Source organism: Dendrobates tinctorius, unplaced genomic scaffold (genome assembly GCF_039654945.1).
Source record: "Dendrobates tinctorius isolate UK_male_01 unplaced genomic scaffold, ASM3965494v1 ptg000073l, whole genome shotgun sequence".
Classification (NCBI taxonomy): domain Eukaryota; kingdom Metazoa; phylum Chordata; class Amphibia; order Anura; family Dendrobatidae; genus Dendrobates; species Dendrobates tinctorius.
Window position 1 is genome coordinate 33597820 of NW_027361741.1, and position 17004 is coordinate 33614823.

The following is a 17004-nucleotide window of genomic DNA, read 5'->3' on the forward strand; positions in this document are numbered from 1 at the left end:
AGTCTGAATAAAATGGTCAGAATCTTAAAATATATAATACATTGGGTCCAGTAGTACCATGCAGGATGCGCTGTAAATGTTTTCATAATAATTTGGGAAAGTTCTAAAATGTCCTATAAATGTCAGTTCTGTTCCTGATCTAAGGTTCTCGGTTGTTAGTTGAGATGAATCTGTACTGCACTTTATGTTCATGCTCAGTAGGGGGCAGTGCTGTGGAGTCGGGGAAATTAAGTTGTGGCATAGTGACTGGGCAATTCTAAAGTTAAATTTCCATGGTATCACAGAAATCTCTTATTTTGTCAACTGACTGTTTCATCCCGTAGACCTGGCAGAGATGTACAGTTTACATGCCAAACAGAAGATGTCTACTTTGAGCTCCTGAATCATGGGAAATGAATGGCCCAATTAGAGATTTTTCCATTTTTACACATTCTTATGTAAATAAGTGTAAAACCCTCACATGAAGCCTTCAGCAACCTCGAATATCCCCCCCAAGGCCAAATGTTAATTTAAGTTAGTGCATTTATTCTTTTCTTAGCAAAGAGCAGCAAAGCATAAAAAATCAAGCAATCCACACTTTACAATCACCCTTGACGCTCATACATCAATGGATAGGACTGGTTGTCCTCGCCTGTTTGTGCCCTCCACAAATTTCACAAAAGGCAAAATTCAAAAATGCACAATTTACCTTAAAAAAGTAGAAACATATTCAATTTTATGAATATAAACTTTGTGGTAAAGTATGTACAATCCTCATTTATAGGTAAGGAAGCATTGGAAGGGACAGACATCTCCAGGAAATTTCGACTGGGCATTAGCAGTGCCCAATTCAAGCGCTACCCTATTAAACATTGTTACATTTACGTAAATCAAGAGGCTTCCAGGGTGATCGATCTTTCATGCAGTTGTGCATAATAGAGAAACAAATATATAGATACATATATATGTACATATTCAAAGTCCAGCTTACCACGTATACACGTTATCAGAAGTGGGCAGATTACAAACTTTCTCAATTGAAAAATGAGAATCCAATATAAGATCTTGATCAGTGACACCTAGAAAATATTTAGCACCTTTTCAGACATGTTACTCCTGGCACATTAATGTGATGGTTTTATAAAGCAAATTTTGACTTGGAAGTGAGGTAGCAAAAGCATTAGGAAGTTAGCAGAACAGAAACATCACTTAGGAACTGGTGAATAAATACGTGTCTGTATAGTGCCCTTATGTGAAAGCATTGGCTTTGCTGTGCCTTTACCCATGTTGTTAGAATTAATGCAAAGAAAGCTCCAGAAAGAATTCTTAGCAGAAAGGAGTTATCGTCTAAAATCTTCAATTTACTATTAAAATATTAATTTTTCATTTAGCAAATGTAACCAAACCTTCTACATCATTTGTATGTTGCAGAGAAGCAAAAATGACCTATATAACTGTAACAAAAATAAGAATGTCGCCTACAGTATGGAGGAAGAAAACCGAAACATGGCTAGAAGTGAGAGAGGCAGAGCTGCAGTTGGTTAGTGGTCTTCACAGAGCACAAGAGTTCTGGTCTGCTACAAACAATCAGAATAGAAAAAGCATATGCCTGTGGAAAGCAGACATAAAGATATTCCCCTGTGTTGTGTCATTTATCTGTTGCTGGAGTGTCCTGTTCATTTACACTGAAGACTGGTCCCAAACCTACAAAAAAAAAAAAGAAACAAAACGTTAAAAAATAAATCAGATTTCATCTAATTATAGCCTGTATTGGTCACCATAGACTCAGGCTAACCATACACTAAAAATAAGTATTTAGGACTGGACAATGACGTATATGGGCCCCTCAAATAAATTTCCACTAAAAAGACACACTGATCCATGTCTGAGCTTAAAGCGAACCATGTCAGCAGGTTTGGCTGATATAAGATCAATTCAAATACTAATTTCCAGGTAATAGAGGAACTGACTGGCCATGTACAGGTATTGCTGGACTTGTCGTTGGAAGAGCTACATGCACATATAGATAGTTTGGATATGAAATTCTGCTGACAGGATCCCCTTTAAAGGGAACCGGTCAGCAGTTTGGGCCACTATAAGATGTGGCCAATGCCTTTCAGGGCTTATCTACAGCATTCTATAATGCTGTAGATAAGCCCCTGGTCCGACTTGAAAGATAAGAAAAATAAGATTTATTATACTCACCCGGGGGGCAGTCCGGTCCGAAGGGTGTCGCAGGTCCGGGTCCGGCGCCTCCCATCTTCTTGCGATGCTGCCCTCCTGCTTGCTTTATCACTTCCCGGCATCACGCTCCTGCGCAGGCGTACTTATCTGCCCTGTTGAGGGCAGAACAAAGTACTGCAGTACACTGGCGCTGGGAAAGGTCAGAGAGGCCCTGCGCCTGTGTACTGCAGTACTCTGCCCTCAACAGGGGAGATAAGTACGCCTGCGCAGGAGCGTGATGCAAGCAGGAGGGCAGCATCGCAAGAAGATGGGAGGCGCTGGACCAGGACCTGCGACACCCACCGGAGCGCCCCCTGGGTGAGTATAATAAAACTTCTTATTCTTATCTTGCAGGTCAGACCATGGGCTTATCTACAGCACTACAGAATGCTGTAGATAAGCCCTGAAAGGCAGCGGCCACATCTTATAGCGGCCAAAACTGCTGACAGATTCCCTTTAAAGGGGATCCTGTCAGCAGAATTTCATATCCAAACTATCTATATGTGCATGTAGCTCTTCCAACGACAAGTCTAGCAATACCTGTACATGGCCAGTCAGTTCCTCTATTACCTGGAAATTAGTATTTGAATTGATTTGAGGCTGTAGATCTGAAGTCTCTGTCACTCCAGCTCTATTCCCCGCTCACCACCGCCTCCTTTTTCTGAAGTAACATATAGGCTTTCAGTAATGAAGGAACGGACTGGCCATGTAAAGGTATTGCTAGACTTGTCTTTGAAATAACTATATGTGCATATAAATAGTTTGAGGGTGAAATCCTGGTGACAGATTACCTTTAAAATGCATGATAAACCCCCATCAATGGCCGCTCTACAGCTAGGCTATTACTACTAAAGGAAATATGCCACTTTTTGTTTAATAGAGAAACCAGTCAAGTGAATAATGCTGCTCAAACCACCTGCAGCATGAATCTCAGCCTGGCTACATGACTGCAGCCACATATATTATTACCTGAAGCGCTCCTGCTATTCAGAAATAATATACTTTGAAGATCCTGCCTGGGGATCAGTCCAGCACCACCCTGGCCAGCTGTTCCAAGCAATACAAGTGATTAACAGGGATCTCCCTCAAGTGTAGATAGGGAGAGACCTGTCAATCACCTCTAACATTAGGAAGGTCCAGCTGGGGGGGCGACACTTGTCTAGGTTGATATTTGGCAATGGTTACCAGCCATATCTTTAAAGTATATATTCTCAGAAACCCCAGAGCATTTCAGTAAATAATATAAGTTGGTGCAGTCATGCAGCCAGGCTCTGATTCATGCTGATCATGGGTTAGGCAGCACAGATTACCTGACAGATTACCTATAAAAGAACAAAACATTTTTCTTCCACATGGGTGCCCCACCTATTATAGCACCTATGTATAGCAGATTATGTATGGCACACTCATTCCATAGGAGAGTGGGGACAGTTGTCAATCACATCTCCTATGCGGAGCTGTATCAGCTGTGAAGGGAGTATACGCCATCACATACACAGACTGACTGGAGTTATAGAAGGAGCCAAGTATAGATTAGACCAGGCAGCTGCCACTGAGTCGAGATTAGATACTGTCCACTAATCTACTGTGGTCCATAGTGAACTTGTTGGGGGTCCAGCATGACGGCTACCACTGCTATTTTGTAAAATGTCTATAAATGCAGATATACAGTTTAAATATCTGCTGCTTGTATACCATTGCTTACAGGGTTATTACTGTATAAATACACAAAACCACCCCCGTGGATAACCACGTGGGAAAGGGAGGTGTCAGATGAGCAGCAGGGAAAGAGACACAGCACATTCATAGCAATAGCTTTATAGGTTGCTTTGGTACATTTTCATATTAACTCCCTCTGCTGGCCAATAGTAGGAAATGTAAAATGACAAGTCCATCTATGGTGAAAATGGGCAAAAAAAAACATTTAAAAAAACACAAAACTATTTCCTGAATACATTAATGGGTGACGCAATCCCTTTAAAGGGTTTGTCCGGGCTGAAATTAAAAATCTGCAGTCAGTGCCGGTCTTGTGACCGTGTGCGATGCATCAACTCTCATCCTTCCCTCAGTATTCCTCATGTAAGTGGGTGATAATGGGACCTTATGGACAGCACTTGCATGCTTGCCGTCACATGTTGACTAGACTTCTACACTTCTCTTCTATTGAGAGAAGCTGGATGAGACTAGTCCATATGTGACTGCAATTGTCACGTCACCACCCACCTGCACAGGGAATACAGGAGAACTGTGACAGAACAGTCTGCCATCACACACAGTCACTGCAGAAGTTTCATTTCAGCCTGGAAGATGCCTTTAGTGTCCCATAGAACAGCATAATATATATTTAGGCATATTGTACCTATAATCCCAATATAGCCCTGTTCACCTTTATACTGTCACTTATTGTAAACCTGGGTAAACGGGTGGTCTCTTTTCTGCTCAGATTTCAGATAGTAAGCCTAATGGGCAAGGTGGAATCGCTTCACCAGCTGGGGAAAGTAAACCCTAAGCTAAGCCTAATGGGCATGGAGGGAGAAGACAAACCCTATTCTAAGCCCTAAAGAATTTAGGGATTTCTTGTCTCATTACAGTATATGGCATTTCTGAAATTTGAGAAGTAGACAACTCTTTTAAAGGGGTTTTCCACACTCAGGAAAGTTGACCCCAAACACTCTAAAATTATTTAAAAAAAAAAAGAGCATTAGACCTCCCTAGGTCCAGTGCTGGCTCCCTGCCCCTGCTTGAGACTCTGTATTTTGACTGCACCAGTGACTTTACATTAAAATCATGCGTCATTGCTGTAGCCAATCACTGAGTTCAGTAATCCTACAACTTTAGGAACTAGTGTAGAGAATGGCAAACTTCATTTTTCAAGCAGAAAAATCTTAGCAAACAGCAGATTTTCATCTGGACAGAAAATCTGCTGGGATTTACAACTTACTTTTAAGAAATGTTATGTGCAACCTGTGGAACACATACGGCATACAGTGGAAATTGACCTGTGCTGCACGACGTTCAAACAAAACCAGATGTAACCTTATAGTCAATTGGACCCTTCAGCTTTAGTTTGCATTTAGCACCACATGCATGTGCAATATTATATTCAAATACTGTATGTTGATACTGACTTTGGGGGTATTTTTGTTACTAGAATAATTCTTTATTGGCTAAAAAAAACATGGATTTTTGTGAGTACTCACCGTAAAATCCTTTTCTCCGAGACGCTCATTGGGGGACACAGAGACTGTGGGTGTGTGCTTCTGCCGTCTGGAGGCTGACACTAAGTATACAAAAAAAGAGTTAGCTCCTCCTCCGCCGCATACACCCTCGCCCCCAGACCGGGCGTAACTCAGTTTAGTGCATAAGCAGTAGGAGAACGCGCCTTAAACTCAGGCAAGAAATTATACGTCTGAAAAAGGGACCACCCTGATCCTTACATAAGGATTTGTATAATTCAAAATAAACAGATGCCAACTGGCTAATAGGGTGGGTGCTGTGTCCCCCAATGAGCGTCTCGGAGAAAAGGATTTTACGGTGAGTACTCACAAAAATCCATGTTTCTCCTTCGTCTCATTGGGGGACACAGAGACTGTGGGACGTTCTAAAGCAGTCCCTGGGCGGGATCTTAGCTCACCCAATCCATGCTATTTTGCGCCCCTGATTAGAGGTGCGCAACTGCTGCCTGGAGAATCTTTCTTCCCAGGCTTGCATCCGAGGATGCCTGGGTATGTACGTTATAATGTTTGACAAACGTATGCAAACTGGACCAGGTAGCTGCTTTGCACACCTGTTCCGCTGAAGCCTGGTGTCGCAGTGCCCATGAGGCACCCACTGCTCGAGCCGAGTGTGCCTTGATCCCTGCCGGAACCGGCGTGCCACTGATTTGATATGATTCTTGGACTGTCAGACGAACCCATCTGGCCAAAGTCGCTCTGGACGCAGCGAGTCCCTTCCGCCGCCCTTCTGGAATCACGAATAGAGAGTCTGTCTGGCGGAATGGCGCTGTCCTTGTCACATACCTCCTAAGGGCTCTTACCAGATCCAGGGTGTGCAATGCCTTTTCTACCCTATGCACCGGTGCCGGGCAAAACGAGGGTAAGACAATGTCTTCGTTGATATGGAATGCAGAGATAACCTTCGGCAAGAAGGGGGGAGCTGGCCTTAAAACTACTTTATCCTTATAAAAAGTCAGGAACGGCGGTTTACAAGATAAAGCCGCCAGCTCCGAAACCCGCCTAATAGATGTTATCGCTACCAGAAAAACGACCTTCCTGGACAGGTAAGGTAAGGAGACTTCTTGTAACGGTTCGAAGGGAGGCTCCTGAAGGGCCCTGAGCACTAAGTTCAGGTCCCATGATTCCATCGGTGCCTTATAGGGGGGTACTAAATGTGCGACCCCTTGCATAAACGTCCTAACCTGCCAGATCGAAGCGACCTTTCGTTGGAAAAGCACCGACAGGGCCGAGACTTGCGTTCTGAGCGAACTTGGAGCCAATCCCGCGTCCAGCCCTGCCTGCAGAAAAGCCAGTACGTTGGGGATCGAAAAAACCAGAGGAGCCACTCCGCGATCCCTACACCAACGGAAAAACACTTCCCAAGTCCGATGATATACCTTCGCCGAGGAAGGCTTTCGGGCACTCACCATCGTGGCCACCACATCGCGCCTGAATCCTGCCTGTGTTAACAGCCAAGATTCAATGGCCACGCCGTCAAACAAAGAGCCCCTAAGTTCGGATGGCAGATCGGTCCCTGGGACAGTAAGTCCGGCCGATCTGGGAGACGCCAGGGTACGCCCACCACTAGCTGAACCAGATCTGCATACCAGGCCCGCCGAGGCCAGTCTGGGGCCAGCAGAATTGCTGGAACCTTCTCTCTCCTTATCTTTCTGATGACTCTTGGAAGCAGAGGTAGCGGGGGGAACAAGTACGGGAGCCGAAACTGGCTCCACGGAAGCACCAGAGCGTCTGCTGCGATTGCCTGCGGGTCGAGGGATCGAGCGACGAACCTTTGAATCTTGGCGTTCTCTCTGGATGCCATAAGGTCCACGTCTGGTGTCCCCCACCGTTGGCAGATCTGTTGAAAAACCTCGGGGTGCAGGGACCACTCCCCTGCCGCGACCCCCTGTCGGCTGAGAAAATCCGCCGCCCAGTTTTCGATTCCCGGAATGTGCACCGCTGAAATTACCACGTGGTTTTTCTCGGCCCAACGCAGTACCAGCCCGACCTCGCGCATGGCTGCCTGGCTGCGCGTGCCCCCCTGATGGTTCACATACGCTACCGCTGTAGCATTGTCCGACTGAACGCGCACCGGCCGGCTTGTCAGCCAACGCTGAAAATGTTGCAGGGCCAATCGTATTGCCCGTATCTCCAGAATGTTGATCGGGAGAATTACCTCCCGAAAGGACCACCGCCCCTGGGCTGTGTGACTCTGGAAAACTGCTCCCCAACCCTGCAGGCTTGCATCGGTCGTCACCACCAACCACTGTTCCGGGGGAAAGGGTTTCCCCTGAACCAGAGACGAGTCGCGAGTCCACCACTGGAGTGACCGTCGGACCGGTGGAGACAAACTGCACCGACGATTGAGGGAAAGCAGCCTTCGGTCCCATGCTGACAAGAGCGCATGTTGAAGCGGACGGAGATGGAACTGGGCAAACGGGATTGCCTCCATCGCCGCCACCATTCTGCCCAACACACTCATGCCGTACCGGATGGATCTGGAGCCCGGCTGAAGAAGGTTCCGTACCCCCTGTTTGATCCTTTGCGCCTTGTCCTGAGGGAGGATCACCAGCCCCTGGGAGGTGTCGAAAACCATGCCTAGAAATACGATTCTCTGAGCCGGAACCAAGGACGACTTGTTCCGATTGATCAGCCAACCTAGGCGGGCCAGGGTATCCAGAGTGATACCGACATTCTCCTGGCACGCCTGAAACGACGGCCCCTTTACCAAAAGGTCGTCCAGGTAGGGTAGTACCGTTATGCCCCGAGCATGCAGGATGGCCATAACCACCGCCATTATCTTTGTAAAGACTCTGGGGGCAGTGGCCAGACCGAAGGGCAGAGCAACAAATTGGAAATGTCGCCCTCCGATCGCAAACCGCAGGAACCTCTGGTGTGGAGGAAAAATCGGGATGTGTAGATATGCATCCTGCACATCGATCGAGGCCAGGAATTCCCCTGGATCCATGGCTGAAATGACCGAACGGAGGGATTCCATCCGGAATCGCCTGACCCTGATAAACTTGTTCAGGATCTTTAAATCCAGTACTGGCCTTACTGTCCCGTCCTTTTTGGGGACTGAAAACAGGTTGGAGTAAAAACCTTGCGTCTCTTCGCTTTTCGGCACTGGGACAATGACCCTGTTGCGCTGTAGCGTCATTATAGCCTGCAACAGACCTTCCGCCTGCGATTCTGTTCCGGAGAGCCGGGAACGGAAGAAACGCCGTGGCGGGAGTCCGACAAACTCTATCTTGTACCCGGACGATATCAGTTCTGCCACCCAAGCGTCGCGTGCCACTGCGACCCAAACGTGGCTGAACCTTAGTAGGCGTCCGCCCACTCTGTCGTCCGTAGGTACGAAGTGCCTCGAGTCATTTTGCTGGAGGCTTTTGTGATCTGGCCCCTCTCGCTCTGGGCAAACGGCCTCGGCCTCTACCCAGCGGATTGGCCCTGTAAGAAACTTGCCTTTCTCTAATCTGACCATCATTTGCGGAGGTGGATGCCCTGGCCGAAGTCCACCTCCAGGAGCTACGAAAGGGCCGAAAACGCCTCTGCGTCTGCCTGAATGCCGGCCAACTTTTCTGCTGCGGTAGAAAACTACTCTTCCCCCCTGTGGCTTCTGAGATAAGCTTATCAAGCTTTTCACCGAACAACCGATTGCCTTGAAAAGGCAATGAGGTCAAGGATTTTTTAGAGATAGAATCCGCTTTCCATAATCTCAGCCATAATGCTCGCCTTACGGCGATCGCATTTGCTGCTGCCACAGCAGAACACTCGGCCGCATCCAGAGCGGCGCCGACGAGATAATCACTCGCTCCTGATATCTGATTTGTCACCTCCAAGATTTCCGCGGGCAGATCCCTGTCTTGGAGGGCCCTATGCAGAGTGTCTGCCCATGAAACCATGGCCTTAGCCACCCAGGTAGCCGCAAAGGAGGGGGCCAGAGCCGACCCTGCTGCCTCATACACTGAGCGGGCAAGCCCCTCTATGAGGCGATCAGTTGGGTCCTTAATAGAAGAACCGCTGGGTATCGACAATAGCGATCTTGATGCTAAACGTGACACCGGTGGGTCCACTACTGGCGACTCCACCCACCCTTTATGGAGTTCAGGAGGAAACGGATACTTTGCTTGCAGCGCCTTTTGCATTGCAAAGCGCTTATCCGGGTGTTCCCTATGTTTCTGGACTAGCTCCTCGAACTCCGGATGTGTGGCAAACCTTCTATGCGGACGCCTGGTTTTCTTGAAGGAGACCTTGTGACCTGAGGCCGTGGACACATCATCCTCGATCTCTAAAGTCTGGTTGACCGCCTCAATGAGGCGGTCCACCGAGTCCTGGTATCCCAGGCTTTCTGGATTCCAGGCTTCCTCCTCCTCCTCCTCGCCCTCGTCCTGATCGCTTCCTGAGCTTGGCGACAGGGAACGAGATGCCCTAAAAATCGCCGCCGACTCTCCAGAGGGCCCGGCCGACGGAAAACGAGCTCTCTTACCATGAGCTTGTCTGGTGCTGGAGCGGCCCCTAACGGACGAAGGGTCCTGAGACGTGGACGAGCTGTCTTCCGCTGGCAGACCACCATCCTTGACCCTGCCCGGGCCTCGAAGGGACTCAATTGCCTTCGTAAGGGACATCATAGAATGCGATAAAGACACTGCCCATTCTGGGGGGTCCTGACCCCTGGGCTCTGCAACAATGGGGGGCTCCTGGGCTCGCTCCGACTCACAGGCTTCGCAAAATTTACCCGGCTGCGCCTTAGGCAGCCTGACCCCACAGGAAACGCAAACAGCGTATAGGAAAGAGTGAGCTTTCCCTTTGCCAGACATATTGCAGGGTAGGGTAGGAGGAGGAGGGTAACCCCTTCCTTGACAACCAGTGCGGCACTCGAAACGGGGTTGCACTCACCCACCGGTAACGTCCCACCTCTTCCACGGGGTGCTCTGGCCGCAGCGAAAACTCTGAGACGTGGACGAGCTGCTTCACGTGCCGTTACTCGCCGGGGGCACTGCGGTGCACTTTGGAGAGAGGCGGCGGGGCTTCCGACCGCACTCCGGCGAGGAAATGCGAGGAGGGGGAGGGGGGCGGGAGCCTCCGGTCACTGTGCGCGCCCGTCGCGCTCCCCGGGCCGCCGGAAGTCAGTGGGCGGGGCTTCCGGCCCCCACCGGAAGCGGCGGGCGGGCCTCGCGCGGAACTCGCGGCCCTCCCCATACAGCGGGGACCGCGGCCGCCGGCGGAGCTTCAGCCGTACTCCGGCGGGGACCTGCGAGGAGGGGGAGGAGGGCGCGCGCTCCCCGGTCACTGCGCGCCCGCCGCGCCCCCCGGGCTGCCGGAAGTCAGTGGGCGGGGCTTCCGGCTACCACCGGAAGGGGCGGGCAGGCCTCATGCGGCCTTGCGGATCTCCCCATACCGCGGGGACCGCGGCCGCCGGCGGGACTTCTGCCGCACTCCGCATGTGGCACTACTCGCACCGGGTTCCACCGGGGAGAGAGTCGGGCCCCGAAAGTAACCCCGTCGGGCGGGGGAACAGACAGCCCCGCGGCGCATTCTGGAGGATCCCGTTCCGGGGGGTGCCCCTACAAACAAAAGGTGAGCCTGGCCGCCGGGGGGGCTCTCTTGGGGTGCTCTCAACCCCATCCCTGGGCGGGGAGGGGGAGGCTACTGGGGGTGGATGCTTCGATCCCCTGGCTCACCTGCACCTCCAACTGCACCCCTGGTGTCACTACCTAGGGGTGGAAGGGGCCAACCTGAAATCCCGCGTTGCAGGAGAGGAACAAAAACGTGGAGTCCGTTGGGGATCGCCCATCGCTCACACGTGCTCGCCCGTTGTAGTTCATGGGGAAATCGAATCCTCTCATCAGGATGCGTTGCCCCTCTTTACAAAATAAAAAAGAAAAATGGTTGTCTGGGGAAAAGTCCCAGATGTGTCCCTCGGTGCGGGAGAGAAAACACGTGGAGGACTACTCACACGTGGTCGCCCGTTGATGATTTGGGGAGATCGGACCCTCTCTATAGGATCCGTCGCCCCTGTCTTATCTTCAAAGAAAGGAAAAAAAAAAAAAAAAAACCTAGTCTGGAGCTCCAGACTGCGTGTGCCTCCATCAGACACTAAGCAAAAACTGAGTTACGCCCGGTCTGGGGGCGAGGGTGTATGCGGCGGAGGAGGAGCTAACTCTTTTTTTGTATACTTAGTGTCAGCCTCCAGACGGCAGAAGCACACACCCACAGTCTCTGTGTCCCCCAATGAGACGAAGGAGAAAATATCATTTTTTGTAATTGTGTTTTATTAAAAATGGTTAAGTATTTGTTATATATATATACATATAATGCAGGCTGTGGAGTCCTGTTAAGTGTGAAACCTCTTACAGCTCGATATGTTACCCCCTACTCACTGCTCTCATTAATGCTCAAAAAGTGGACTTCATTTTTTTTCATCCTATTTGTTTGCAATGGATTTCAGCTTAGATAAAGAAGAGCAGACAGATTCTGAGTTGTCAGTCACACTGAAAAGGACTGAGCAGCCTGCAGTGTATGAGAATACATGCAGCCAGCAAAATACAAACAGTTGAAGCTCATCATAAGAACCCAATTGTAGAAATGTTTTTTAGTGAAAAAATCATCCATTTCAGTTAACAAGAATGGCTCAACAGGTGGCCATAGCCTTACATTAAGTGAACATTACTCACCGCAAAATCTACAGAACAGACAGATTTGCACAATACTACTGATGCAGTATCTTTTGGCTTGTAGCAAAATAAAATACATACCCGCAATTCGACCAATAAGATAGGATCAAAATCATGGTATGCTTCCGCATGAGTAAAAAATGTGGAATGTACATCTTAACTTCCTGATGTAGTGAGAAACTACCTATTCTGATTCATGACTGTTTTAAGAAAAAGCAGATGCCTGTTGTCTGATGTCCCTACAAGGTGGATATCCAACCGCCTCAATTACTTGATATGAGAAAACGGAATACAAATGTCATTTATTTTCATCTATATGTATATTAGATTATCATTTCAACAAGTTCAGAAGTATGTGCTTTATTATAATACCTTATTGACTTGAGAAAGAGGAGTTCTTACAGCTCCTGCAGGTACACGACCTCTACTGCTATCTTCAAATAATCTTCCAGGTGACCGTTCTCTTCTGGTGCTTAATAACCTTCCAGGAGACTTTTCTCTTTCTAGTGGTCGCCCAGGAGACTTGTCCCTGCGTATCTCTGTCCTTCCTTCTCGATAACGATGTGGTGTACTGGGCTCACGAACCAGACCTTGAACTTCTCCTGGTACTGGACTGGCTGCTATTCTTTTAGTTATGTGATCATTGTATGAAGGAGGGCCTCTTTTATTTGGACTGCCACACAAGAGAAAATTGTAAATTTACTTGAAATACCTTTCACAAAGTGTAAACACAAATTTGTGTAAATACTTCCTCTTTCAGTGCTGTCACTATAGGTTTAGCAGAGGTGGTAGTTTCAACTAGACCACCGCCTCTACAGCCCCCTTACCAACACTACTTGAAAAACTCCTCCAGCCCTGAAAATGTCATACCCAATGAATGTAAAAAAAAAAACACAACCAAACATGCATGTAAAAATGTGCATACTCTATGCAAAAGTCTAATCTGGCGGAAAAAGCCTGCATGTGAACATACCCTTAAGTGTTCCTGATACAAATACATGAGAGAGAGTATAGAGAACATGTGACAGACTCCAGGAGTCAACCTATACATGGGCCAATAACACAAAATCTCATACGCTCGTCTGCTCTGAAAGTTCACCCACTTTCTGGTGGTGTAATAAAATCACTGGAACTGATCAACATGTTTGGTTGCGATGTGAAGAAATAAAAAATATCTTAGTCCCACATTCAGGCCATGGTAGGATTCCCTGAAAATTAATTTCCTAAACACATGGCCCTCCTACCAAGATCATTCCCCAGAACCCAATAGAGAAACATCATAACCAAGGCAAAATCACCAATCCCACTGTTCCAGACCTCTTCTTCACACCAAATTAAATTTTGGCTACCATGGGTTTTACAACTGGCTAGGATGGAAAAGTTATCCCACTTAGAATTACATACCCATCATCGGTTTAAGAAACAATGGCAACCTTGGAAAGACTTTTGTAAAAACTCGGCTTATATCTTCTGTTGGTCAGATGAAATCCTCTCCAGCTTGTTAGCCACCCTCCCACATGTGCCCCTTTATTCCCCTTTGACTAATGAAGCCACTTATCTGGCTACCACAGACCCATAACTGTAAAGGTACTTTCTCACTTAGCGATGTACCAGCGATCCCGACCAGCGATATGACGCGGTCAGGAACGCTGGTACATCGCTAAGTGGTCGCTAGTGAGCTGCCACACAGGCAGATCTCACCAGCGACATCGCTGGGGACGGGGGTCGCTACTTACCTGTCAGACGAGGCGATCCTGACGTCCTCCCGCCCGAGTCCACGCGCCGCTTGTCGTCACAGCAGGAAGCAGACGACGAGAAGCAGTCCAGGACGTTCTCGCGCGATCAGCGATAACCATCGGGGGAGCCGGTCGGAGGTAAGTATCAGACATAGCGATATCGCTAGCAATATCGCTATAACGTCACAAAAACCAGTGACATTATAGCGATATTTCCAGCGATATCGCTTAGTGTGACAGGCCCTTAAGTGACTGGACTCAAACTGGGAGGAAAGCAAACTGAACTTTTGCACCCAGTACCATGAGCCTTTAGGTATGCACTTGTGCTCATTCTTTATCTCTGTTGTAAGCAAACAACCCACCTCCGTGTAGTGGAAGGGGCTCTATGGAGATCGCTTGCATTGTCTTTCACCAGATTGCCCTTGCAGCAGATCACTCGGAGCTTGTCCTGGTACACTGATGCCAAATAAATGGCTCCAGAAGAGATGGCTGGTCCCAAATAACGTGGGTTAGGAATATCCAAATGAGCCCTGGCAGGAGCACTGCAATGTGAAATGATGACATTTTACAATGTCACATAATAATTGAAATAATGTCCTGTATCAGGGAAAGGACTTACCCCAGAGCAGCACGTCCCTGAATCTCAACAACTTCCAATGAGTTAAAATGAGTCACAAATAAGTATGGTTCCCGGTATGCTAAAAAGCAAACAAGACAAAAACCTAATGCTTTCAAATTTATCATTTTTTGCCCTCCCTTTCACAGGCTCCAGACAAGATTTCTAATGTGAGAAATTATAAAGGAAACCTTTATAAAAAAAAAAAAGGAATCCTATCTAAGAAATAAGTCCTAGTAAGAATTATTAAGCATTTTGTTCTTTATAAGCCTACAAAAAAACTGTGAACTAATAAACCTACCAAAAGCAAGAGGCAGCCGGCTCCATTTTAGATCATCGGTTCTACTACGTCTTCCATACGAGTCGACAAACACTCCAAACTCTACAAGATAAAATTACAGACTGTTTCCTCCATTCGAGAATACCGACTGCGTTAGAAGTCCAATGTAATAAAAATATTCAAATCAGACTGTTACCATGGAAACACAGTAAGTACTCTTCCCTCTGTCCAGTGCTGTTCACCTGCATTATAGCAATAGGGAAGCTATTGGATGAGGAGGCAAACACAGCAGAAGCCAAGGAATGGTCATTTTTATCCAGAAATTCTAGAAAAACAAAAGAGCAAATTATTATTTACATTATTGTTCTTCATCGGTTCAGTTCACGGAGCTGCTGAATATGTTGGTGCTATATTAGAAAGCATAATAAATAAATGGTGCACCCTGTCGGCCTCTGAGATATTTTGACATAATAGAAAATCAACCTTTAAACGACTAGGCCTCTGTTAGTGTTTATTAAAACACCACTCCAGTCTGTTATTTTTTATTTCATCGTTGAAGTGGTTCAACTTTGTTCCCTGCCCCTTCTAATATACTTACGAGTTGTGAACTGCTGGATAGCTCTCCAGTGCTTGCTGGGCGAACCGGAGGTCATTGCTAGAGTTATTTGACAACCTATAGTGCTTACCGAATAAGCTGCAGGGGGAACCCGGCTTCCTGGATCGTGCCGAGTGATCAGCTGATGGGCTCTGCAGCTGCATGTGTCGTGGCTGTGTCACAATACATGCATGGAGAGCCTGTTTGTGGGGCTCTCCATGAAAGTGCCGCGACACATGCAGCTGCAGCGCCAACCAGCTGATCGGCCGGCGCGAGCCAGAAAGCCCTGTTCCCTCTGCAGCTTATTCGGTAAGCGCTACAGCTTGCCGAATAAGAGGGAACCCAAACAAATTCGCTCAACTCTAGTCATTACTCAATGTAAGTCTATGAGAGCCAGAACGAAGCTCTCAAAGGCTTACATTAACACATTAAGAGCTTGTGACCATTACCTCTGACTTTCGGCCAGTCAGAAGCTGCAGTCACATGCTCTCTATGGGTCTACAAGAGCTTCGGGAACGGGAATGGAGTGGCGCCAGGATGAGCAGATGACGGTGGCTGGTACTTAGGGCAGGGAACAGACATTGGTGATATCACTCCGGCAGTGAACTAAAAAAAAAACAAAACCGCCAGAGTGGTATTGTAAAGTACCTCAATATCCTCTATAGTTAAGATTTTATGCAAGATGTTACTATGAATCACGCTCTATCACTCAATATTCTAAAAACGGCATATTTCCCATCCTTCATTAGCGTCACACATTTTCGGAGCTTATTTATTTAATACGCAGAGGAAATATTGCCTTGTAGAGCACAAATACCAATCACAGTCAAGTTTGTTCCATAAACTCTACATGAAAAATGATACCTGGACAACAGTATGCATATTAATATGGTCAACCAGTGGCCAACATACGAAACCTTTGGCCTGTGTTTCCCAACCATGGTTCCTCAGAACACAGCAGCAGCAAAACTTTTACAGCAGGGATAGCTAAAGACTAAACCTGGTCAAAAATGCAGAGCAAGAGAGTCAGGACTTGTGAGACTCCATGCAATGCTTGGCAAGGTTTAGAAAACGTATTACCGCCTCCCTACACCAAGTTTCCTTGTGGTTGGGATGGTGCTAGAGGCTTCCCTAGAAGGAAAAGGAATTGTTCCCCACAGTAATAAACTTGAAAATAATATTTCTCCGCATTGATGGAGTGGATTTAGTCTGAATTAGTCACCATGTAATTTCTCACCCTCCAGAGTGTATTGCTTCATCTCAATCTCATAGAATTTGTTGGTTCCAATAATGATGCTGTAGCCGGTAAAATAGATACAACTGCAGGGCTCCGAGGTCTCAATCTCCTACATTACAACAAAATTTGACATTTCAAGCAAGAATTGTTAAAAGGTTTAAAAATTTCTAAAGGAGTAGAAAAGACAGGAAATAAGCCAAAATAAAAACATGGCTGATACTGGTCTACGGGCACAGCATTGCTGTAGCAGAGTAAACGAGGACAGTCAAGGACCACCGGAATGTTGTAGAATTTAACAATTACATAGTGGAACATTATAAAACATAATACACTCAATTTTTCTGTGTGCTTACTATATCTTTATTATTTTCTCCTAACACTTATACAAAACATTATAGGCCTGATTTATTCTTGCATATGTACCTTTCTTGTCCAGTTTTTGGTGT

At 47.2% G+C, this 17004-nt stretch overlaps 1 protein-coding gene across 7 annotated transcripts in view; it reads right to left on the reverse strand.

Moving 5' to 3' along the window:
* Positions 1 to 504: 504 nt before the first annotated feature.
* Positions 505 to 17004, reverse strand: part of CIT (citron rho-interacting serine/threonine kinase) — a 277393-nt gene continuing 260893 nt past the window's right edge. For 4 of the 7 annotated variants that reach the window (XM_073582720.1, XM_073582725.1, XM_073582721.1 and 1 more), the window contains 7 exons: positions 16544 to 16667; positions 14923 to 15051; positions 14748 to 14828; positions 14450 to 14528; positions 14193 to 14372; positions 12467 to 12767; positions 505 to 1683 (listed from right to left, as the gene is read on the reverse strand). In XM_073582720.1, the coding sequence (XP_073438821.1) occupies positions 1660 to 1683; positions 12467 to 12767; positions 14193 to 14372; positions 14450 to 14528; positions 14748 to 14828; positions 14923 to 15051; positions 16544 to 16667 (918 nt within the window). In that variant the 3' untranslated portion in view covers positions 505 to 1659. The remainder of the gene's footprint in view (positions 1684 to 12466; positions 12768 to 14192; positions 14373 to 14449; positions 14529 to 14747; positions 14829 to 14922; positions 15052 to 16543; positions 16668 to 17004) is intronic. The other 3 variants (XM_073582722.1, XM_073582724.1, XM_073582726.1) reach the window with 1 other exon arrangement.